This window comes from Balearica regulorum, chromosome 2 (assembly GCF_011004875.1).
Source record: "Balearica regulorum gibbericeps isolate bBalReg1 chromosome 2, bBalReg1.pri, whole genome shotgun sequence".
NCBI classification, from domain to species: domain Eukaryota; kingdom Metazoa; phylum Chordata; class Aves; order Gruiformes; family Gruidae; genus Balearica; species Balearica regulorum.
This window is the reverse complement of record NC_046185.1, coordinates 59,782,054-59,806,777: the sequence shown is the minus strand read 5'-3', so window position 1 is coordinate 59,806,777 and position 24,724 is coordinate 59,782,054. Positions and strand designations below refer to the sequence as shown.

Genomic DNA, 24,724 nt, shown 5'->3' with positions numbered 1-24,724 from the left:
TAGTAAAATTTTTAGGCAGATTCCATGCTACAGCTTAATTTCTTCCCTGATTCTTTACCAACAAGCACACTTTATCATGCAGGGATAACCTCTGCCTGACTCCATAGTGATCTGGCAGGTAAGGCTCAGTGGTTAAAGCCTGTTTAACCTGCATATGCTGCCATTAATGGTCTTCTACATACATGTTCTCCAGAGAAGAACAAGGTGCAGTTGTCTGTTGGTACTGTGCTTGAGCTCTTCACTTATTTTCTTCCCTCCTAGCTAATGTTCTCTGCAGGGTGGCAGGGAGGATCTTTCACCCTTGGGCAAGGCACCAAATTCCGTGGAGTCCAAATGAAGAGCTAAGGGCATCCAGAGGTTTGGGAGATGCCCCTCAGTGTGGGGACTCACCTTTGGGTGTGGCAGAGGAAGAAAAGTCGATAATAGTATGAAAATGAGAGAAAAGTTCTAACGCTGCAGAGAAAAAATTCTGAATTCCTGTGTCAAAACAGAGCAGCATCTAGGTTTAAAAATGATTAGCAAATTGGAGCATTTCATCAGGTCAAAATTTTGTAACTTTTTTAAATGTAGTCCAATAGCTATTGCATAGGACATTTCTCAGGACAAATGTTCAATACTGAAAAGTCCAGTTCAGCTCCCTAGCTAAAGTGATTATAGAAAGAATATATTACAATTGTTTGGTCCACTGTACAACACTGGAATCAGGATATTCCAGGAACAAACACCCCGACTACAAGAGAGTACTAAAAATTAAAATGAACTCATGAGGTCTCAAATTAGATTGCTGAAGCCCCCAACTGGTTCAGTGTTGCTCACTGTGGCACTGATAAATGCGCTCCCTCTAGGACAGGCATATTTCTTACAGATCTTTGCTCAAAAACCTTAAACAAGCAAACTGAAGGAGCAACATTGAATTTGGCTGTTGAACAAAGAGACAACTAACTTATCATTTGTATTTCAAATGTTCTAAGCAGAAATTACCACAGTTTGTAAGAAACCTAAGATGGCTGGTTTAGCCTTGAAAAAAGATGATTCACGTTGCACATATTAGAGCCTGATCTTTCAAGGGTGCTGAACATTCTCCATTTGCTGTGACATCTATAGATGCTTACCAGCTCTCAGCACGTCTCCAGGGCATCAGAGAATTAGCACATTGCTTTGCAATATCATGCAGTATTAACTTCTTTCAAAGGAGAAATGTTACTGAAGTTTCATATCGTTTTAAGAAAGGAATTGATGCATCAGGGGAGGGAAAAAAAAAAAAAACCAAACCCAGCCAACAAACTAAACAACAAAAAAACCCCACAACTGGTAAGTGAAGTTTATAGGGATTAAAGAGTATATAGGGAAGAAAACTGCTATGGAATCATATTAACTACAAACATCGGTCCTTGTTCAGGAACATACTTACACATAATCTAAAATGCCAAGTCAGTCCCACATTTTAGGGGGTATTGAATTGCTCAGCAGAGTTAGGGCCATACATTCAGTTTTGTCATTCTCATGCATTCACACCTTAAGAGTATGAAATTATATGAGAAGAGATTCTTCTGTCTAAGGTGTTGGGTTGTTTTTCCTGTTCTCCTCAAAATTTACATTTTCTTGCAAAATATTTCACACTCTTTTATTTTGTAAAAGGATACTCTAAAATGTGTTGCAGCAAGGTAAGAATGCTGAGTTTTAATATTTTTATATAAACATGATTTTCCAGTTTTAAAATGTTTGTTTTCTAACTGTACATACAGAAAGCTAATAAAAAAATTTTCTTTAATTATTTCCATTTATAAAATAATATTTTTATAATATATTATCTTGTAAAACAACTATTCTTACTGGTACATAATTTTAATGTTAGTAATATATGCCTTCTGAATAGAACAACATCAGCCAAAGACAATTAGATATTTTATTTAAAAATTATGTTTGGGATCCATTTTGTATTTGGAGCTTGCATTTTTACTGTAAGATGTATTTTCACATTTTCTCTTTAATATGAGGACAAATGAGACTAAAGCTTAGATTCCCATCCAAACTTGTATGTGCAGGAGCTTTAAAAAAACAACTCATCAAAACAATACCGCTATTGCCAAAAAAAACCCCAACCCACCATAGTTTCCAGTGTAAGCATTAAAAAGCTCAAAATCACACACACACACACACGCACACTGAAGTCAAGATGAAATGGAAATGCCAATGGAAACTTTTACAGTAGATAAGGCTCTTGGAAACAAACGCTCATACTCTCATTACGTGCCCTCATCTTGCACAGATCCAAACAGAATCAGTGAGGAAAATCAGACTTACTTTCTGAATTGTTATGATTCCCTCCTGGGTGTCTTTGTCAACAGAAATTTTGAATACTCCCAAACCATCACCATCCACAATCTTATACTCCATTTCAGCATTAGGTCCCACATCTGCATCTGCAGCTTTTATCCTGGCCACCACGGAAGCCACTGGCAAAGATTCTGGGACATTATACTGATATGACCCTGTGAAATTTAAAAATTTAATGAATTCAGAGTTTTCTGGGACCATAGGATTAAAAAAACCAAAAACAAAAACAAAAACAAAAACAAAACAAAACCTATCCTTAAAATCTAACTTCCTTTAAATCATGCACTTGAATATTTATTCAGGCTACCAGAATATATTCTCCAGCTGAAAACAGAATTGCCGTTTTTTTGGTAGGTTTTCCTCATGATGGATTCTGCTTTAAGTAATATTAGCATAATTTTTTCCTATGACGAGAGCAGAACAGGGCAAAGATGCAAGAACATAATTCAAAACTTAAGTGCAAATCATGAGGTGAATGCCTGCTACAGAGTTACAATGCAGAAAATATAAAAAGTAAAATGTTGTTTTCCACAAAAGAGGAAAAAAAAAAGCAAGTTAAATAATATCAATATAAACCTTTATTATTTTATAGCTGTGTACCTTGATTAGGTAGTTTGCAATCTGAATATGATTAGAAACAGATATATATTCATTTCTTTAACAGTACATGCACCATCTGCGTTCTTGAAAATTCCAGCTTTTTCATTCAAGTAGAAAATTATATATATGCTGTCAAAAGGATATCTGAGTGCAGTCTGTAGCAAATAACACCCTCACCTTCAAATATAACTTCAGTTATTCTATTATTTCAAGCAGTGTGTGGCTTGAAATAACAGGGAAAATTTATCATGTACAGATCTATTTTTTCTACCATTGGAGGTGAAGCTGGAGTGGACATGAATATATTCTTCACATTATTTTAATTCTACTTAGCAAGGATTTTTTTTTTTTTTAATTTTTTTTTTTAATGAAAAAAGCACCCCAGACAGAATCCTGTTAATAAACTGAGTTCTTCAGGTTTGAGCATACAACTGTGTACTCTTTTCTTAGGTTAGGATGAGAGCCACCTTGGTCAAAGAAAGTAAATGGTAGGAAGATGATTTTCCGGCTCTTCTGTGATTAACTCCTGTATGGATAGGAGAAATCCTGCTAAATTGCCAAAGGAATATGAAGGATTAAGAGTCAAGTTAAAGAACTGTGCATCCTGAAGTCCAATATTTATTAAGGTGTATCTTTTTTTTGTCTTTTTATTCACAGAGAAGAAGTAAAATACATTAATAAATGTACCTGCTGTACATCATTTCAACTGATCTGAAACATTAAGTAAAAAGATTCTTCCAATGTAGTAGAAGTAGTAGTAATAATAATAATAATAATAATAATACAACCTTGCTGTCAGTGATTCTCAAAGTACTTAACATGGAAGCTGAACACTTTTTGTTTAGAAATAATATGATGTGCAAAGAAAATAACAATGTTTAGAAATAATATTACAAGTCATATTTTTTCAAGGTAACTTACGTCGTGGAAAGCGGGGTGGGTTGTCATTAACATCAGTCAGGGTGACAGTTACAGATGTAGTCCCTGATAATCCACCATTCTGCCCAACCATATCCTTTGCTTGAATAACTAGTAAGTATTGGTCCTTGGCTTCTCTATCCATGTTTGGAAGGGCAGTCTTGATAACACCTGCAGCAAGACAAGACATGTCCATGGTTGCACAAGCAAATACATTACCATGAAAGCTGAGTTTGCCTTTAAAAGGTAGCAGCAGATCAATGTCTGCAACAAGAGAGGAATGGATTAATTTCAGCACTGATATCACAATTTTTGACTAGGAGCTGAACTGACATATTACAAGCTTATTTTAAGTAGTCACCAAAGCACACCAGTTTTTATTTAGTACTAGATCCTTAGGGTAATGCCATGGATGGCTGTATTTTCTGAATATCTTCTCCCTGAACTGCAGACTTCACAATGTCTTGGGTAACACTCCCTTCCCTGGAAGAGGTCGTCTTCTGTGTTTGATTTCCGACTCTTTTAGAGCTAGGAAGAACAGAATATCCTGTATCCATTTTCAAGATTCCAAGGTCAAGATTCATCTCACAATGTCTTGAATAGGCACTCACCAAATTAATTCTTACTAATAATTTTATCATGCCACACTCTGCATATATATGAAAACACCTTATTTTACCATATATTTGCTTTAACAATTGCCGCTTCTAAAGCATTAGTGTAATTAAGAGATTTTTGAATTATTAATGTAAATATTGTAATATCTGAAGTAGTTTTTGTTATGTCCATTTGATGATCTGCATAGAATTTGTAATTAATTGCTTTGAAATGAAAACAAAAAGAAAGTTCCATGTTTCATCCTTTCAGTTTTGTTGATATAGATCAGAAAATAAATATACCTTCTCAAAACGTGATGACTTTATGAATATTTCATGCTCAGTACATTGTACAGCTGCTAACTCTGATTTCCAGAGAGGCAGCCGTTTACTCCACCAGCACTTAGTGTCAGCAGCAAAGGAAACATAAACAAACTAAATAAAGGAGAGGCACACTGGGACACGTATCCTTCATCTGATATTTGTTGAATGTTTAGTCAGAGTTTTACTTCTTTCTTCCCTTATGAATGCAGAACTTGCCATTAATCATCTCTTGGTTGAAACACTTATTTCACAAACAGACCGTCTGGCACTATTTCACCCATTTTACAAGACATGTTAAAATACAATTAATATACAATTTCATAACATTATTGTTTCTACATTGCTTTTTCTGGCCTGCTTGTTTTTCTATGATAGTTAAATTACCAGACAATGTTAACCAATCATTTGGAAGCTAATTATCATGCACACAGGAAACTTGAGTATCACATCAAAGTGAAAATGTATGCAAACATTTCAGTCTGAAATCTTAAATATTTTGATTTAGCAGAAACTACCATATTATTGTTCAAGAGCTGTCTGCAGTCATTATGACAATATACATTGTACATACATATACATGGAGAGAGAGAGAGAGAGTGAAATCCACTATAAATCACACTCACTGGGGAGGGGTGTGGAGGAGGGAAGAAAGTGCTATATACCCCTGCTTGGCATGGATCTGTTGCAATATGAAGATAATTACAGTACTAATTTCTGCAAATTTAGAACTTGTTAAATAGAGTGTGACTTTTGGTCATAGCATTGGGATACAGGTCTGATTCACATCACAGATCATTTATGATAAATAGGGTAAATAGTTTGTTTCTCTTTTGTCTCAACTTGACCATCTCTGAAATGAAGATTATAACTCTTCTCCATGTTGGTGTAAGTGAAGGCTCAAGCACCAAACTGAACTGAGCAGAGCAAGAACCTAGTTTCCCACTCTATGAAATAATACAGTAGAGTGGGTAATGTTTATTAGACCGACAGACGATTAAAGGTTGCAATTTTTGTGGCTTAAAATATTCACAAAATTTCATGAAAATAGTAAAAAAAGTTCCACCAATAATTTGTTTTGAAAGTGGTAGCAAAATGTTATATCAGATAAGGATAGGAAGCACAGTGCTCTCCTTTTCAAACTAATAAGAAAAGATACGTTTCCCACAACAAAACTTGAGTTTATAAAGCAGAATGGAGAGGTGATCATGCCGTAAATCTATACTTTAAAAATCTGGCTATGTGACATTTAGATATTTTTAAAACAAACATCTGCAAAAAAGCTTGTTCACAGAATCTTGAAATTTTCATTGATGGCAACAGGCAGCAGACCAGGGAGCTGGTAGATTGACAAGAAGATAAAAATTCCCATTCCAGCAATGTCTGCTTATCACATAGCTCAAATGTGTTGTTTTCATCATCTATTCTGAAGAATAAGAGATTAAAAGATGAACAAAATCCAAATGTATTCAATTAACCAAAAGACCACATTAATAAGTTCCTAGCAAGTTTTAATGCACATTTTCTTTCTTCTCAGCATTACCGCAGAGAGTTTATGGAAAGTTACCTGTTTTGGGCTCCACAGAAAAGTAAGGTTGTCCTTGCAATATGCTGTAAACCACTCGAGCACTGTTGCCATAAGTAGGATCATCTGCATCAGTGGCTGTCACTTGAACCACAGAGGTACCTGCAAAATGTTTAAGGGACTATTGTACATAAAAGATCCAAAACTCTGCACTACATGTACTCAACATGCTGTGCCAATATATATCTGAACAGTGAGAGGTGGCTTTTTCACAACTGTTCATCATTTCCATGCTGATTCAGCTTAGAATATAAAATCCTCTTTGTAAACCAGTAGCAGCAGCTATTACAGAGTTCTGACTTCCCCAATAGTCTCAGCCTTTGACTCACAGCAATAAAAAACATCTGACTCAGTAGCTCCCCCTCTCTATCTCTGCCTTTGGTTGGTGGAGGGTATGTGAACAATATTTCTTAAATGATGGCAATGCCTGAATTATGCTTAAGAATGAAATATAGTAACAGTTTCCCTTTGAAGAGAAGTCTGCATGCTAAAATTGCAATGAGTAGCTAGAAATTCTAGTATACGTACATAAGTATTATATATTTTGATAATTGTATACACATATATATAAAACAGTTTTAGCTGATAAAATTATTTAAACTTTTATAAAAAGATGGCTGAAGAGTTTCTGGTTTAGCTCATAGAAAAACTGGTAAGAGCTGTCTCTAAATTCCTTTAAAAAGTACTCGTTTCTTTCAATAATCTGCAATACTTTAGTACCAGTTGTGGTAATAATCTACTGCATAAACATTTCTTGAGAAAGAAATGTCTCTATGTTGACAGGAATAAGAAAGTGAAATGTCTAACTGGCTAGCATGAAGGGTATATTTTGTGAGGATCTCATTCTGTGTCCAGCTCCTATTCATTATGTTCTCCACATCAGTTCCCATTTGTTTTGTTCTGTACAACAGCTTCCGTGATGTATGCTGAGAGCAGAATAAAACAACACTTGGGAGCCAGGGCCTTGGCCACGGTCACCACCCTTTTGATAGCCAGAAAGGATTATTTTTTCTCAGTGGCAGATTGTCTGGAACATTGAGACCTTCCATTCAACAGCCCAGGGACCCATTTGGAGGTTAGGTTGCAAATTAATATTGAAGCAATTTGGCAGATGCCCAGTAAAGGTCTTCAACAGAGGAATGGCTTCCTTCATAAACTGGATTTAGACACAAGATTAGAGAACAGCATTTGTTAAAGAAAGTTTTCATTTTCCGAATGAACACATTTTTGACATGTGAAAACGAGAGCAGCAAGTCTAGAAACCACTCTTTAAGAACAAACTGCAATAGCAAACGTCCAGAGTGAACTTAACATGAGTTGTATTCTGGTCAGTTTTATCTGGATTTGTTCAGCAAATGTGTGGGAGAAAGCTCTGAAATTCTTCGTGTGTGAGATAGTACATCCCCCATCCATTTTCTTTAGCTTTTCAATTCCCAGTTAAGGAGAGGATCATAAATGGGTATTGGGACCAGGCAAAAGGTTTGGAGAGAGAGGATTAAGTGCAGTCCTCCATAAAATGGTACAGATTACAAAGGACAGGACCAGTTTGTATGAATTGTGACCAGAAATTACCATTCATAAGATAACTTTATTCACTTAAGTTATGCCCTAGCTAACATACACTCCTGATCTCTCTTCCTGAAGTATCCATGACAAAGTATTACAATTGCAATTCTATTTTAAATGCAATTTTTCTCTCTTGTGGACTGTCTAATATTTTTGGACAAGGAAAAGGTTATTCTCAACCTGAAATTTCACATGTAACTATTACGTAGATGGAAAGTTTAAAAAGAAAATTGGCAGTTAATCCATCAAGTCATTTATCAGTTATGGGACTTAAAATACATCAATTTTCTGTTCACCAGTAACTAAGAGCTTTGATTCAGTATGTCAAACTGATTTTACAGATTACTCTATAATGTAATTTCAAACAGGGACCTATTTTAAACTTGCCAGAGTCTCTCCAGCTTCTGAGTACAAGGGTATCGTAACGACTATTTGACATCCTGTGTTCTTTGTGAAAGCCAGGCTTAACACATTTACAAAGTCCCTAAGCCCTGCCAATGAAGCTTACAATGTCTGCAAATATTGGCAAAAGTGCTTATAAACCTCACAGACAGTTACATCTTTGCTCCTTGCTCTTGCTGCTTTCAAGGACTCCAGACCAATACAAGATCAAAGAAATTACAGGCTCTGCAACCTCAACAGAGACATTTTGGAAATCCTACGAGCTTAGAAGTGCTTGTTTGCTGTAAAAATCTATTGATGTAGCAAACAAATCCTCTACATTCCACGAGATGAATAAAGTCGGTATCTGAATCTAATTGGCTCTTTCCTAAAATGAAGAATTGCCCATTCAAACACACAGATCCTTTAGAAATAGTTTGGGGTTTTTTTAGATAGAAATGCTAACACCAGATCTTTATGCACTCATCCAACTTGACTGTAATAAGCAACTAAAAAACAATGATATTTTTCTAGTCCCTTTGTGCTAATCAACTTGTCTCAAATCTCACGGGGGAAAGATCTTTTAGAACAACTGCTATTGTCATTATTTCTTTACCTATTGCACGCAAAAACTTTAAGCTTCCAGAAGTCCCATGCCAAGAGGGAGATTTCTGCACAATATATTTTTTGATAAGAATATGCAAGCTAAAATAAGGTATGCTAACTATGTGAACAGTCCTACGTGTAGGCAATCAGTTCCAAGAAAACATAATGCATGGCAAGATCAGTATGTGTAGATTTCTCTGGAAGAACAGGAATTCCTTCAGAGGATGACCATTGCAACACAGAGCTGTCCTAATGTTTCTTGCAATGGAATGACGTCAAATTCATATGCTTATTGTACTTTAAAAGATCCCCAAACAATAAAGCTCTATGGATACTCATGGATAGTCAATAAATCTACAGGTTGAGGAAAAATTGGTAGCTGCATTGTAGTTCCAACTACATCATCTTACAAAAGGAGAGTTTGTGTTCCTGCACTGAAATTAAGTCTTCCTTTTATTCCTGAACACTTTCCCCTACCTCAAAACAGAGATGGTCATCTGCCAAACATGCATCCAGGAGTAGAACTTACAGGTAATATGGGACAGTTAACAAACGGCACCACACCTTCACTCCATCCAACAATATGAGTGTCCTGGTAAATGTTGATTATGGCAGTATTGTTCAGAGCCCTAGACTGCAGGTGTAAACAGGACATTAACCCTACCCCAAACTTTCATTAGTGAATATTTCTTACACTTTGTGTATGTGATATGGGTTGAAAAAAATAAACAGGGGCTATTTACTAAAAAAAGTGTCTTTCCCTCTCAGATATGGATTCCTCTACAATTATTTTTTGTCTACAATTATGCTTTTGTAACAAAGCTTTAATATCAGTTCATAAAAAGAATTCTACATGTAGCAACTTCATAAACTTTTTCAGTAATTGCACCAAATACAGAGGGAATATCCATGCTGCTAATCAAAGGGTGTACACACATTTCTTTATTGATATTAGCTAATAACATACTAAATTTTGTGTGGTTGGCACAGAATTCTGGGGTTTTTTCTGATAATGTTTACATTATCATTTTTAATTTAACCTTTAATAGATAGTAGTAGATATTACAGAATTGCAGTAATCTGATAACCTGACCTATTTAAGTTCTGATATTAGAGCAAAAGGAAGGGAGGAGTTTCTGCAGAGAGGACCTTCAATTTAGAACATTGTACTTTAATTTACCCAAGTCAAGATTCAGCAATGTTCCCAACATGTTGCAGAGATCAACATTTTATGTGATAAGGTGAGATAAAGGTAAACTGGTTGCTGAAATTTGAGTTAGAGATCCTTCAAAGGGATCCTTTCTAAATCTCTGAGTTTATTATTTTAGAGACCTCTGCACAGAGTTTTTTAAAAAGCTTGCTAGTAACTTGTGTGGTATTTTACCAAAGTTTTAAAATGAGTTTGTATGAGAAATGCTTGTGTGACTTCCATTTTTAACATTGGCGAAATCTTTTATGGGAAAACTTGTTTCTAAAACTAGATGAACTTAAAAAATGCTTATCTTTGAAACTGCGCAAAAGTTTATCAATTGAATTGTAGCCACATTATCAAACTAAAAATAGACCTTTGAAGGCAGTCAGTTATTAAAGGCATTGACTGATATCAATTCATGACATGTAATATGTGTAATACACAAAACAATTCCGTGATGGCATCACATTTCTACATGATATCAGCTGCTACTAGAAATATTACACACCTTTACTACCAAGTTATCCATAATACCTGCTTAACCCTTACATGTGACAGCCCAGCCTAGTTCTGCTCTGTACCGTCTGGTGTTTCTGTGCTTCTGCCACTGGCCCTCACCCAGAGCTGATGCTGCCTTTCCCCCCCAGGAGTGTGAAGGGAAGAGACAGCACCTGGAGGCAGGTCCTACCCTCATCGTCTCCTTCCTCTACTCCCACAGCCTCCTTAGGCTGCCTTCTCTTGGGGGCAAAGCCCAAGACTGGTCTCAGCCCAGCAGCAAGGCCAGATAAAGTGAAGCAGAGGGGGCTTGAGACATTCCCTTCATTCAGGCTCTCAAAAAACACTACCCACTTGTACCAAAGATTTCAGCATGATATAAAGCTTTTTTTTCTTTTTTTTTTTTTTTTCTTGTTTCTTTGGTATAAAAATCAAATGTTTCTATCCATCTCAATCAGAAATAATAAATATGGCAAGAAAGACATTTGTTGTGCTGGGTAACAAGCAAAGTTGTCAATATGTCTGGAGAGTAGAGAAGATTAAACAAAACCAGAACTATGTTGGGTCTTGGAATTTTTATCCTCAGTTCCCTTGGCTATAAGTAAAACAGACCAGTATCTAACATCAGCTATTTTTTGGTGAACATTACAGGAACACTCTTTTAATACTCTTTTAACTATAATTTGCATTATTTTTGTTTGAAATATAAAACTGCCAGATATTTTTAAGAGATGTACTTTAAAAAAAAAAAAAAAAACACCCTATGATTTTCAGATAAGCCTTATCTTTGAGGTTTTTGCTATGAATAGATTTACAAGCCATCAAGATATTTATCCTGTCCAGGATAATCAATATAATTGGGCCTGACCCAAATGTAATTTGAACCTGACCTGAAGTCATTTCAAATAACAGAAAAAATTGACTTCAATTAGCCCTAGATAATGTCCTAAATTATTGTCAAATAAAATACAGAATCATTATACTTGCATAACCACCCTTCAGGTCAAAGGTTATAGTTCTCCTATCTTTATAGCTAATTTGGGTTTATAATCCTGTGATCTCTAATTTTGTTTAATATCCAATTAAAAATCCTTATCATGGATATAATTTTAAACAAAATAGGAGAGAGATATTTTGTTTCTCCTTAATATTTTATGAATGCTCTAGGTGATTAATTAAAAAAATGTGTTATATGAATAAACTATGTGATTATGTAAGACAAGTGCCACACAGGCAATTCATGGTAAACCCTAATTCAGTAACAATGCAGTATGTGGTAGCTGTGTGATACAAACCATGAAGATGTTTAAAATGTAGTTTCAGGAAGCTCATGAAGATGAAGCCATCCTTAGTTGACACAAATCCCAGAGAGCGCTCAAGTCTCAGTTAATAATTTTGCACAATATTCCACCTAAGTTGCATATATATATATATGGTGTTGCAGTCCATATGGGAGAGAACTTCTTTCAGTCATTTATGTGGTAAAGATTCAACAAAATATGCAAAACCTGCTAATTTTGAAAAATAGGCCTTATGTTCTCCATGCACACTGTGCACTCCCCACAGATTCATTCCTAATATATTTTTGGAACAAATGGAGCATGGGTGAGGGGTAGAGGCATGGATTTGTGTGTGTAGACAAACCTCATATATGTGTAGTAGTTGTCCATATGTCAATATGCCAGTACAGGACAAGACAGAGGTAACTCATTCAAAAGGCTAATGTGGAGATACTGCTCTTCAGGGCACAAGACAAAGGTGCAAAAATCTAATCATTGCTGCATGCTACAGCTCACTTAACCTGATTGTACAATAAAACAACAATTAAAAAATATATATTGTTTCAGAACATACTTTTAAGGCGCTGAATATTTTGGTTTTACAGTCTCGGACTATCTGATTATCTCTATTTTTCCAAAGTGCAGCAGTAAAAAGTTCTCAGCAGCGTATCATGACTTCATCTCCTCCCTGATACTCCTCAACATCTGTTGTATCCATCTTTCTTTCTAAGGCTGCTGTTGCCTCTTCAGCCATCCACATCGTGTTTGAATGACAATGAAGAAGTGCCAAGTATCAAATGAGAAATAGTGTCTACGCTCACTGCTTAGTGAAAATAAATAAACAGAAAACTCAGTAATGTTTTACTTATCTCCTATTGGCTCCAAAGCTGAGTTTCAAATAGAAAAGCAATGTTGACTAATGATTGCTGCAGGACACTTAGGCACAGAAGGATTCTTTTTCTCTCACTTGCTCTAATTTAGAGGCATTGTTTAAGTCCAAAAACACAGGAAATAGTATTGAGGAAATTATAGCAAATTCTATACGGGAAGTCTTACTGTAAGAGTTGCAAATTTTGATATGGTTTAAAATCAGTCGAGCAAAGAAAATCCTAATTTCAATCACCATATAACTCTCTCAACCTTCCCATACACATATTTCCACTGAAGTACATTAAGGTCTTCTGCTTTTTTAGCTTTCTGCTTGCACTTATAATTTCAGGTTAAAGTAAAATTTACCAGAATGTCTCTGGGCCAAACTCCTATCTGTCTGGATCAGCCAGCTTTCAAAGGAACAGTTGCACCTGACAGAAGATGAGCATTTTGTCTCTTTAAAATGAGGAGATAGTGAATTCAATGAAATTCTTCCCTAATTCAAATTCAGAAAAAAATAGCATTTCTTCTTTTCCAACAGAGGGTCTGAAGCCTCTAAAAGCCATTCTTCTCTGATCCCACTGGAATTTTGAAACTATCCCAAGCTGTAATCCAGTCCCTGCTATTTGCAAATATTTCCCAGAGAGCTGGATTTGAATATTAGAAAAAATACACAGCAAACTGTTGCTGATATATGCAACACTTACCAAAAAAAATTATGCTAGCAGGAAAAAATATCACTAGCAGGAATTTGAAGAGTTTGTTAAGAACGGACTTTATCTGAACAAAATGATATATTATCACCTCTGAGTACCATAGCATAGGTGTGAAACTTATCATTGTTAATGAGAGTTATAAAACAAAGCCTCTGGGCACTGGAATGAGAAATACAACATAAAATGCTTATCTGAATCCCTGCATAGCTATTTGAGTTTCACAACATTTTTGAAAGGGTAAATACTTAATCTAGCATGTTATTTCCAGTTAAGTCTCGAAATATCTAACTGTTGCAGGTGGCTCATAGATAATTAAGTAGCTTAGTGTGATACAGTAAAAAATAATGAAATTTTTAAAAAGACAATAGGAACAAATTTCCCACAACACCAACAGTGTATTTTGCACTTACCCACAGGAGACATCTCGGGAACTCCAGCAGTGTAAGGACCATCCAGAAATTTGGGCTCATTGTCATTGATGTCCTGAATCTTAATGACGAACTCAGATTCTGGTTCCACGGGTTTATTAGTCAGCCTATCTAGTGCTTGTGCTCGGAGCGTGTAGTAGGCCTGCTCTTCTCGATCCAGCCTCTTTGTAGCATGAATATCCCCCGTGTTCTCATCAATAATGAAAATGGAACTTGCCCCTTCGCCTGACAAGATGTATTTGATGGAACCATCTCCTTTATCAACATCAGAGTGAAGCTGGTGAAAAATTGATGAGAGATGAGATTAACTTACAAGAAAGTCAGTGGCATGAAGATATGTAAAAATAATTCTTATGTCGAGCAGTCGTACATGAAATTTTATTGGTTTTGCAAAGATAAGCTGAATGTTTATCGTGCACGGCATGTGAGGGACCATTAGAATCTGTCAGCTTGCTCTTTTGAGCAAGACAATTTCATTCTTTCCTGCAAACAATCTCATTTTCAAATGCATTTGGTATTATCTTACAGGCATCTCACCCCAGAGCTTTATACAACCACACACATACACACATGCACACATACGATTATAACAGTGACTCTACTCCTACCTGAATTTAACAACTTCATTGGTTTCAGCTTATAATTCTACTGAAGGGTGAGACTTCAGGGAAATGTCACTATGAACTTAATGTCAGTGTTTATTTGCCCCTGTGCACCTATGGGAAACTACAAACTGATTTCCGTAGTGTTTACCGTGTAAAGCACTAAAACATATCAAATGAATGAAAACAGATTGGTCATTAGACTGCTCACTGCTATCTGATGGGACAGTAATTTCACTTCCACATCTTGTTTTCTGTTATCTAACTTCAGAAAAACACAGAGTCTGAGAAAGACCAAGAAATGTCCAAACACCACCTGAACTACACAGCATTGAAAGTCAGGTGTCCTTTCCCTGCGACCACTTGTAGCAGGCACAGAATTAATGTTACCCAGTAGGTCAAAATGTATCTTCCATGAGAACTGAAAGACAGATTTACAGCAACTTTCTTCCTCATCATGCAAACTATTTTAAGTTAACAGAGCAAGATTCCACAGATGATGTAGGTCTTTTACGTCTTCTGAGTCTCACCTTGCTGTTACAGGATTCAGACTCAAACAATTCTCACTTTTCAAACTTGTATAAGCATTGTAATTATTTGATCTGGATATCACGTTAAAGTAACACACACACATTATATATTTAATATTGTACAAGTGAAAAGAACATCACTAAGTAAAATTCAGAGTACTTAGTCACTTGTTAAAAGGTGGATTATTACTTGTAAATAGCCAAGGACAACGTTAAAGATGTTCAGATTCTTTATGACTCTTATTGAATTTGTACGTGTCCTAACTCTATGTCATGTTCAGTTTGGAGGTAACTCTACTGTCATCATCATCATAATTTCCTCCACTAACTTTTTTTTTTTTTTTCCTCTCAGCTGGGAGTACCACTGAGATAGTAATCACTTCCAGAATACATGCAGAAAATTGCTATCTCAGGCATAACTTAGCACAGCTGCAAAAGCTCTTCCTATTTCAGCAGGGAAGAATTCGTGATAAGTTTTGAATTTTTCAGCTGGATAAAAAGCTGCCTATTTCTTACATATTATTTCACTTACATTATCTGGATATCTCATACTTATGCAATTACAGTGCACTCCCTCTCTTAAGACAGAAATGGAGTCTGAGCTTTGGAATGGATCAAAAAACAGAACTAGGGTGTCTAAATCAGATTAGGTACATTATTTCAAAATATGGCTTATCCTCATTCTGCTACTACCTAACTCCTGAGATATCTAAACAAGCCTGAGATTTCTTTGGTGGAGTTCCCTGAACATTTAAAGTCCTACTTCTCAGCACACTCAGGAATAGTCAATGCTGACACTGTGAGCAGATCAAGGTAAAATGTATCTCACATGCTCTTTCAAGATCTGCAGCACTGCATATTCCTCAGCCCTAATGGCTGGGGGTTTATTCAATAAACCATACCTCTGTTCATCTCACAAATCTGGCAGTTCGGGCTCTTGCTGCTTTTTCAAACTTGTCTGGAAGAAGTACCCATCTTCCCTACAAAGGAGCAGTGGCCTGTTCAAGCAAGAATCTGTCTGTCTTGTGTTTGATTTTGTTTTACTTTTCTTTTTCCTCTTTTCTTTTTCTAAGACCTACTTCAGGGTGCATAAGTCTCCTGTGTGCTACAGAGGCATTGTGTGGGTTCCCCTACATAGCCAGAATCCTACAGTCTAGACTGAAATGCTGAACATTACATTACCCAAGAACTGAAGTTATGGGATACAATATGCCTTTGTCAAGAAGACAATGCCTTTGCCTTCTTGAAGTGATAGTTTTCTCCATATCCCATATTCTAACAGAGCACTGGTCTTTCTGTGGTGGCTGAGACTCTCCCATTCTCCTTGTAAAAGTTATTCCACCCTTTGTGGCATATTTAAGCATGTGCCAGATGAGAGAAAAGCAGATGACACCAGCATACCCAGCTGTTTATCAGGCAGAGTGGTTTTCTGAAAATTAGAGATGTGCAAGTAGATCTCTTTAGGCAGAGAAAGGAAGGGATTCCATGTCTCAACTTGTGGAGAGCAACATAGCTCTCTCCCATGGGGATGAAGCTGAGCCCATCAGCATGCCAGAGAGTAGCACTCACACCTCACCTTGTGTTTAGATCCAGCCCTAGCCTGAATAACTTCCTAGCAGAGTTTTGAAAGAAAAGAGACCTCCGGGGGAGAGGCCAGAAGTGTAAATCCTCAAAGATTCACTGAGTAAGGCTTTCACATCCCAGAGAAAGAAGAAATTCTGTAACTTCAGCATTTCCCATTTGCTCACTTGGTGGCTTGCTGATTAGCACATTGTTTTTTAAGGAGTCCCACTCTGAGGTCCATAAATCTCCTCATGGATTACACTACAGTGGCTGGTGCCCTGGAGTGAAGCGCTGAACAGAAGCCACATTCTGGAATAATGCCTTGTAGAAAACTGCTACTGCATAGATTAGTAAAGTGATTAGCAATGACCTTTGTTACTCCAAGGTTGAGGCTCTGAGACAGCAAAAACTTCTTTGTATCTTTTATTAAAACTTTATTCTACTAAGCATTTAAAAAACAATGCTGGCCCACACTCAAGTCAGTAAAGCATCATTCTCTACCTACTTAACCCCAGGAAGGTGATATAGCTCAAGATTTAGTTTGCCTTTGGCCCTATAGTACAATCAATTCTGTGTAAAGCACTCCACAGGATTATTTTTCAACATTTTGATGTGCATTTTAGTGTCAATCTGAGATAACATAAAAGCACAATACGAGAGAGCAATGCAAAAATAAACTAGGATGACAGAATCTAGATGTATGCTTGGTGCAGTTTTTAGATCACCTAAGTAAAGATAGTTGTATACTTCCAATTCATTTAATCTATCACTGCCTCCACGCAATATCCATGATGGTCACTTTCCAGTTTGCCTTGGCTTTCAAGTAACCTTATTTCCTGTATGACATTCATGATCCAATTATTATATGCTGATCCTATTGCTTCTTTGTTACAGTCCACATTTAACCTCAAGATTTTAAGACTTTTGGTGTTGGGTGTTCCCTGCATTACACCATGTACAAGAAAGAGTACACGAAAACAGAAAAGGGAAGCAGCAAACTTCTGTAGACATATGGTGCATTTTTTAACAAGACAATAACTTTTGATGTGGTAGGAAAGTTAGCAGAGAGTAAACAAATCTAATAAGAAACGCCACACAAGCCTTGTGGAGGCAGAGAAGGCCAGTGCTTATAAGTGCACCTTTTTTTTTTTTGGAGGATAATTTACTGAGTGCCCTCTACTGTCTCTGAATTCAACCTAAAAAGAGGGCATTCGTATATTCTTAGCTCCTAAAACTCCTCCCTGTTTTAGAAAATGCTTGTTTGGAGATGTGTGAGAGAAGGAAGAAGTTAGTTTCACTCAGTAGCAAAGGCACTATTACCGTAACTCCTTTAATGAATGTAATTTTTTCCTCACATATGTTTTTTGCCCCTCAGCAATATAGCTTAGTACAGGGCTTTGCCTAATGGATTTATGTTTCTGTGGACCCTTAGGATGATGATTATTCTAGGGAAACCTAAATAATACATTTCCTTCAAGATCCCTAATACTTAATAGTTTCTGGATTATGTCTATTTGTTGGTACAGATCTGTACAACCAAAGATGATGTAATTTTGTATCACTTGCCATTAAAGTATGCTAATGCAGTATTTTCAGTAGAGAAAGACATTTATTTTTATCAGGAAGCAGAGGTACTGCACTGCATTAAAAGTAATTTATCTGGCCACCACTGATCTATTTGAGGTCTGAATGAAAGGTTTGTTATTTCTCTGATTTTCAGTTCAGGCTCCCTTAAAGCAGGTGAAATGTTCCTACACCTCTCTCCTCCTTTTTTCTTCCCCAAAGATCTGTCTTTGCAGCTGTTCCTCCCTGTGGCAGCATGGCTAATGTTTCATTGCAAAGTTCACAGATTCTGGGTGAAGAACGAAAGCACGGGGAGAACATGAGGAGCTGCTGGGTTTTCGACACCAGCAGGATCAGAGGGGTAATGGTGAGAAAGAGACAGAGCAAACATAAGATGCTTCAATACAACCTAGCTCCGTAGCTCCCTGAGACCATAAGAAATGTGCCTTCATTTGCAGAATAACTGAAAAGTTTTCTCAAGGAGGACGTATCTTGCCTGCACCCTTTCCTTTCTCACTGTGGAAGTAACTAGAAAGGGAGGAGAGGAGTGAAAAGTGCCTCCTCATGACTGTGCAGGCATCCATAGTTCTTGGTGATATGGAACCGATGCAACGGCAGCTTTACTCCTGCCTTCTCACTAAAAGCAAGGAGGGACTCGGAAGCACAAAAGGACAAAAGGAAGAAAGAACATAAGCCAGGAGCAATCTTCTTGTCCATTTTATAACCACAACTTAACTATCACGAAACAACTGAGAATTGATTGTGGGAGAAAGGCACTCGTTTTCATATACAACGTGCCCCCTTTGCTTTCTGGGAAGACTTAAAAAGTGCCCTTGTTGGGTGTATACAGATTAAACATGTAATTGGCAGATGATGAAAGAAAGTAGGTGATTTGAAACAAAGACTTAATTTGGCTATTTCTACTAAATCTTGTTCATCAGGACAGCCAAGTTCTTAAAACTTCTGGGTTTGGATTCAGTATTTACTGTGGTTGCAACTATATGGTTTTGAAATCCCTTCCCCCCTCAGATTATCACTGCTAGTATGCATTTTGAATTGTGATGACTCATAAAGTATGAGATATTTGCTTTTTTTTTTTTTTTTTTTTTAAATATAACACTATATTTCTATCAGGATAACTAAGGGTTCAATGTTGCTGATTTGGAACAATTTCAAGGCAAATAATAACTAATATTTAAAACTCAGCATAGACAATGGAGTCAATACTTAACTAAAATCCAGTGTGCACACATACCACACTTCTGCAATGTGTAAGGGCCTCACAAACACATTAGTTACTTATACAATTGTTTTCAGAGGGAGCTATGAAACTCTTACTTTTGTAAACTGTAACCATATTTCAATATCAACACCTTAAGACATCTTTTTTAATTTCCTTTTCAGTCTCATTACAGAAGTCATATGGGACAGAAACAGATTCCTTAACATTTTATTGATGTCAGCAAAGGCTTGTGATTCACGTAATTGACTTCACACTCAGGCACTAGTGAAAGTATTATTCAGCAGGTAATGATTTTCTTATAAAGGTCTTTTTTCCAAGAAACATTGGGAAAGTGATAAAGGAGCTCCTGGAGGGCTTTTGTTTGCTTTTGGTTTTATTAATTTATGTAAAACTATAGTACGAGCCTCAGCTCAGAAAGAAATATGCTGGTTTATGTTCTGTGCTTTCAGCATAACTGAATATACTAAGGACAAGAGATCAAGTCAATATAAATGGCTATACCCAAAACCCTAACATTTTTAATTAGAGTTTGAAAAGAAGGAATATGCTTGTAATGCTGCCAGAGTTTCCTTGTCTCAGCAATGTTGTCAGTATAGTAGGGAACCAGCATAGATAACTGTGCCACAGTGGCACAGTTTGCCACTTTGACATATGAGCAATTTCATGCACTGTTTTGTTGCCTTCAGACTTTCTCCTTGTCAGGCAAGTGCAGAGACAGTCATGTGGGAATACAACAAGGTCCCATGCTGTAGACCACAGTATAACCACATTATATTTATCTAACACAAGCAGCTGGTGACAGACTTGCTCAAAACCCAGTCATCCTAGACAAGGTTTGTGTTCTGTGTTGGTCTAAACACTCCAAAATGCTCAGAACTGACCAAAGACCTAAGAGCTGCTGAAACAACTGAGGTCCAAGACATTCCTGAGATCTCTTCACACCCAGCATTGTCCTTATATGTTGCCTGAACTCAGACTGTCTCCAAATCCTCTTTTGTCTTGCAACAGGTAATACTAGAGTCCCACGAATGACCACAAGCCAACATATCTACCCGGGATCACCACAAAGGCAATCGGATAATGAGAGGCTACCTATCACATGAGCACATTTCACATTCAAGGTAAAACCAGAGCACATCCCTTTGGGAGCACCAGCTGTGTGGTCCCACAGCTTGTCCTTAATAGCCCTCCTGTGGGCAAACTGCATGTCACTTGGTGTGTTTTGACCTCTGAGATCTTCATATTCAACAGTGTATATAAAGCCAGTGAGAACAAAGCTGCATCTACAATCAAGATATTCACGAAGGTGCATGAATAAGAAAGCATAGGATAAGAAAGGAAAAAAATAAGAAGGATAAAGAAGGAAGAGAGGAAACTGAGATTAAAAAATCTAAGAAGGTAAAAAAAAATCAAAAAAACAAAGTGGAAGAGAACATGGACAGGTCTAAAGGACCAAGAGAGAACTGGAATGGGAAACAGACTGATGAAAGACCTCAAATGAATGTGATGAGGCAGAGGAGACAAGGAAAGATGAAGACAAAAGGAGACAGGCGAAAGGAAGAATGGTAAGTTGTAACGGGAGAAAACAAGGAAAAATAAAAATAAAGGAACAAATGAAAGAAAATGCTTGACGTAGTAAGTGGAGCTGACCTTCAGTGACTGATCAGTGCTAGGCAAGATGAGTATTTGAGAGTAAAGCTGTATAACTTTGCCAGCATCTTCTTTTCATGTTCTGTTTAAGGCAACAGGAATCAAAAAGGCTGATAACCTGAATCTGGTCAGGTGTCATTTTACTGAGGGTGTGTATTACTACTATTCGAAGTTCACAAAGAAAAGCCTACTCTGGAGGGAAGACAAAAAAAAAAAAAAAAAAGGTGCAATTTAAAATGCTATTGATTTTAAAGTGCTGGAACCAGAGGAAACATGACTGATGGACAGAGCAAACATAAGAAACATGACTGATGGGGATGGGCATTAGTGTCAGCTAGCTCTGAAGGAACTATGCATCAGTCTTAAAAAAAAAATAATTTAAAAAAATTAACAAAACTTATTTTGCCTGTTAATGTAGTTTCTGAACTTTTTTGTTACTACAGAATGCATGTTTCCATGCCTAAGAAATTAAAATAGTAAGAATTTTTATCGATTTACTCAGGCTTGTTCTCTCCCATGATCAAACTTGGAATAAGCAGTTAGGCTTTACTGTCCCTTCGTTCCCCTGTGTTGTTTCTCTAGTAAAAGGTTCAGAAATGCTGGTGGGAGAGTTTAATGAAAAAAATATATAGCCCTTATACTCTTAAGTGACTGATCAGTACTCTAGGAGGATAATAACCTTATCACCTTAGCCACATGAAGTGAAGTGAACATTTAATTTTGCCAACCTTTTGAAAAACGGGGGGTGAAGTGGGAAAGAGAAGAGTGAAACTTCTTTAATTCCTTGATGATTATTATTCAAACAAAATTCAAAACAGAAGTAAGAAAATTCTAAAACTTACACTTCATAACATTCCAGTTAGTATCTAAGTAAGCCCTCAAGGCTTCTAAGTGGAAGACAAAGTTCAGATGAAATGTTCCTCTAGGAATAAGAGATACTGTCATCTAAAGGCTAGCGAGTTGAATAATTAATAGGAAATACTGAAAACTGGATGTGATAAGAGCAACCATGTCACATTTTTATGACATTTTTTTCTCTTAATAACACTCAATTGTGTCTATAGTGTTCTCTCTCTCTGTACACTTATATAATTTAGCTCTTTATATAGTGATATAGTGATTGTATATATGTATATAACATATGTGTACATTTGAGTGTGTGTATGTATACGTACATACGCGCACACACGCGCCCACACATGTCCATTTCCTTACTCTGTCCTCTTCTTTTCCAATCTCTGCAGATGCTGTACTCACAAATCTGTGCCTTCTCCCCCCCCCTCCCCACCCCCCTTTTAATAAGAACACGAAATGCCCTGTGGCGACAGGGAATTGTGCAGCCAGGCCATTAAGATTAGTGCAGCTACAGGAGGAACTCGAAGCAGCTGCTGCTGGAGATGGAGCTGAGTGGGCATATGTAGCCGGCTGAGTATTCTTGAGGAGTTTTAATGGGCCATCATCATGGCATGTCACTCCCCAAAATGACTGTTTGTCATTCACACTCTTAAAAAGACAGTTTGGCAGCTTTGGGAGGTAAAAGCCATCTGTATACTGTGCATCATCACGTACTAATTGCATAATATTTATTGGGGGTGGGGGGTGGCAATACTGTATTGTAGCACCACCAAGAGCCTGCAGGCAACATAACATGTTCAAGATAGGAATGGAAAAAAGAGCCCTGCTTTTCCCTCGCGCACACACTTCAAGCTTTTCAGAAATTATCTTGCTAGAATTTAGAACGGGGAGAACAGAGCACGCTGTTTGCAAACAATATGCATATTGGAATTCTTACAGAGCTGTTCAATATTCAGTTTTGGTTCGGTTTGGTTGGTTTTTTTGTTTGCTTTTCCCAAAACCACTCTGAGTCCATCAGTATTTATTCCTTGGAGTACTTATTCTGAGTATTTCAGTTAAAAAATCTGCATCACTGACAAACCAAGACAGGATTTGCTATCTGACTTACCATATAAAAACTGCTTCTGTTTTTACCCAAATAGATTTAATTTTTGATTAAAGAAAGCAATGACTCAAACCTCATTCACACAAGTGCCTAAAACAATTAAATCATGTAAAAATACTACTGGAGTGAAATTTTGTTTATGATTTCCTGAATGTTTATTCTTACTAGCTGTATCTGGATCTCTCCACTTACTTATTCTCCAGGAAAGGGACTAAGTTCTCTTCCATACATACCAATAGTATTTCCACATGATCCATAGCTATTCATAATGCACCATACTACTTGCTGTTATATATTAACCCAATGTATTTACTGGTCCAGTGATTTGATTTATTTTGTTGCCAAGAATCACTGAAGCTGTAAGACAAAATTCTCTCAAAGTCACTATTCTCTATGTCAGCAGTGTAATAAAATTGTGAGGATGCTTTCTTCCTGTATTCCCCACATACAGTTCCTATGAAAGTGAATAGGCTTAAAAAATGTAGCATGTCAAATAAATACCAAAAAGACCCTCATATATTTCATAGAAGAGTATCTCTGGGCTAGCAGATGTCCACAGGCTTGAAAAGGTTTATGCACATGTAGCAGCTTACAGAAGCACAGTCTTCAAGAAACTTCACTCATTCTTCCCAAATTACTTCCCCACAACACATGAAACAATCTCTGCTTGTACAATATTAATACACATAAAGAACTGTTTCTTGAGCACACACTTTTCTTGAATAAAATACCTATATGTATATATGCATAAATACATATATATATTTGCAGTGATGTGAATATTTCTGTTCTTATACCACTGTGCATTGTACAAAAATGTTAATACTTAATTATTTATGATTTTTAAGTTTTGATTATTTTTTTCATGACCAGAGAATGCATGAATGCACTTTGCCTTATGGCACAGGAAAGAGGGAAAGTGGGGAGATGAAACAAGGAAGGTAACAGCAGAATTTTTATATCTGCAGTAATGCAAAATGAATGCTTTCATTTTTTTCCCTGTTCTTGAAAATACAAATAAGGAAAAAGAATAGATATATGCTGATTGGAAAGCTGTTTCTCCCATATTGCTTTTACTACTTAGCCGTGATAATTTAGGCCTAGGATTTCAACCACAGAAAATGAGAGCATATTAGAGGATCTATTTTTTCATATCTAACTCTGTAATCTAAAGAATTATCTGTAATAGCACTGAGAGGGAAATAATCACACACACTTCTTGTTTGACTATCCATATCAATAATACCAAATTTACAAACAAAAATTCATTTGGTATTAAAGTCTTTTCTGAGATAAGATATGTACTTATACTGAGTGTCTTTATTTTAGAGTAGAAATTATACCTCCCATTATTGTCTCTTCTTTGTCAAACTACTGATCTATAGTTTAGAGTGATTATCCTGTTTCTGCTTCAACTATCCAAAATAGCTTGCAGCATTGCTTGGTTGATAATGATTTTTCTCATAGGAACCTGCTTACAAAAAACATTAGTACCAAGAAATAGATACCCGGAGGGTGTAGATCTTTTTTCTGTTGGGGGTTTTTTGTGTTTGATTTTATGTTGTATCAATTCCTCACATTTCATTTGCTCTTGAAAGTTTAATGCTACTAAAATCCACTTGTAATCTTACCTTGCATTTTAGTGGGAAGTGCTGAAACCCTGACAGACTAGAAGACAACAGTAAAATATGTAACTGTAAAGTAGTTGAAGTAATTACTGTG

At 36.6% G+C, this 24,724-nt stretch overlaps 1 protein-coding gene across 2 annotated transcripts in view; it reads right to left on the bottom strand.

Moving 5' to 3' along the window:
- Window positions 1-24,724, bottom strand: part of CDH7 (cadherin 7) — a 71,954-nt gene that overhangs the window by 28,832 nt on the left and 18,398 nt on the right. For both annotated transcript variants that reach the window (XM_075744521.1, XM_075744522.1), the window contains exons 2-5: window positions 13,874-14,168; window positions 6,340-6,459; window positions 3,859-4,026; window positions 2,305-2,492 (exon numbers count right to left, since the gene is read on the bottom strand). In XM_075744521.1, the coding sequence (XP_075600636.1) occupies window positions 2,305-2,492; window positions 3,859-4,026; window positions 6,340-6,459; window positions 13,874-14,168 (771 nt within the window). The remainder of the gene's footprint in view (window positions 1-2,304; window positions 2,493-3,858; window positions 4,027-6,339; window positions 6,460-13,873; window positions 14,169-24,724) is intronic.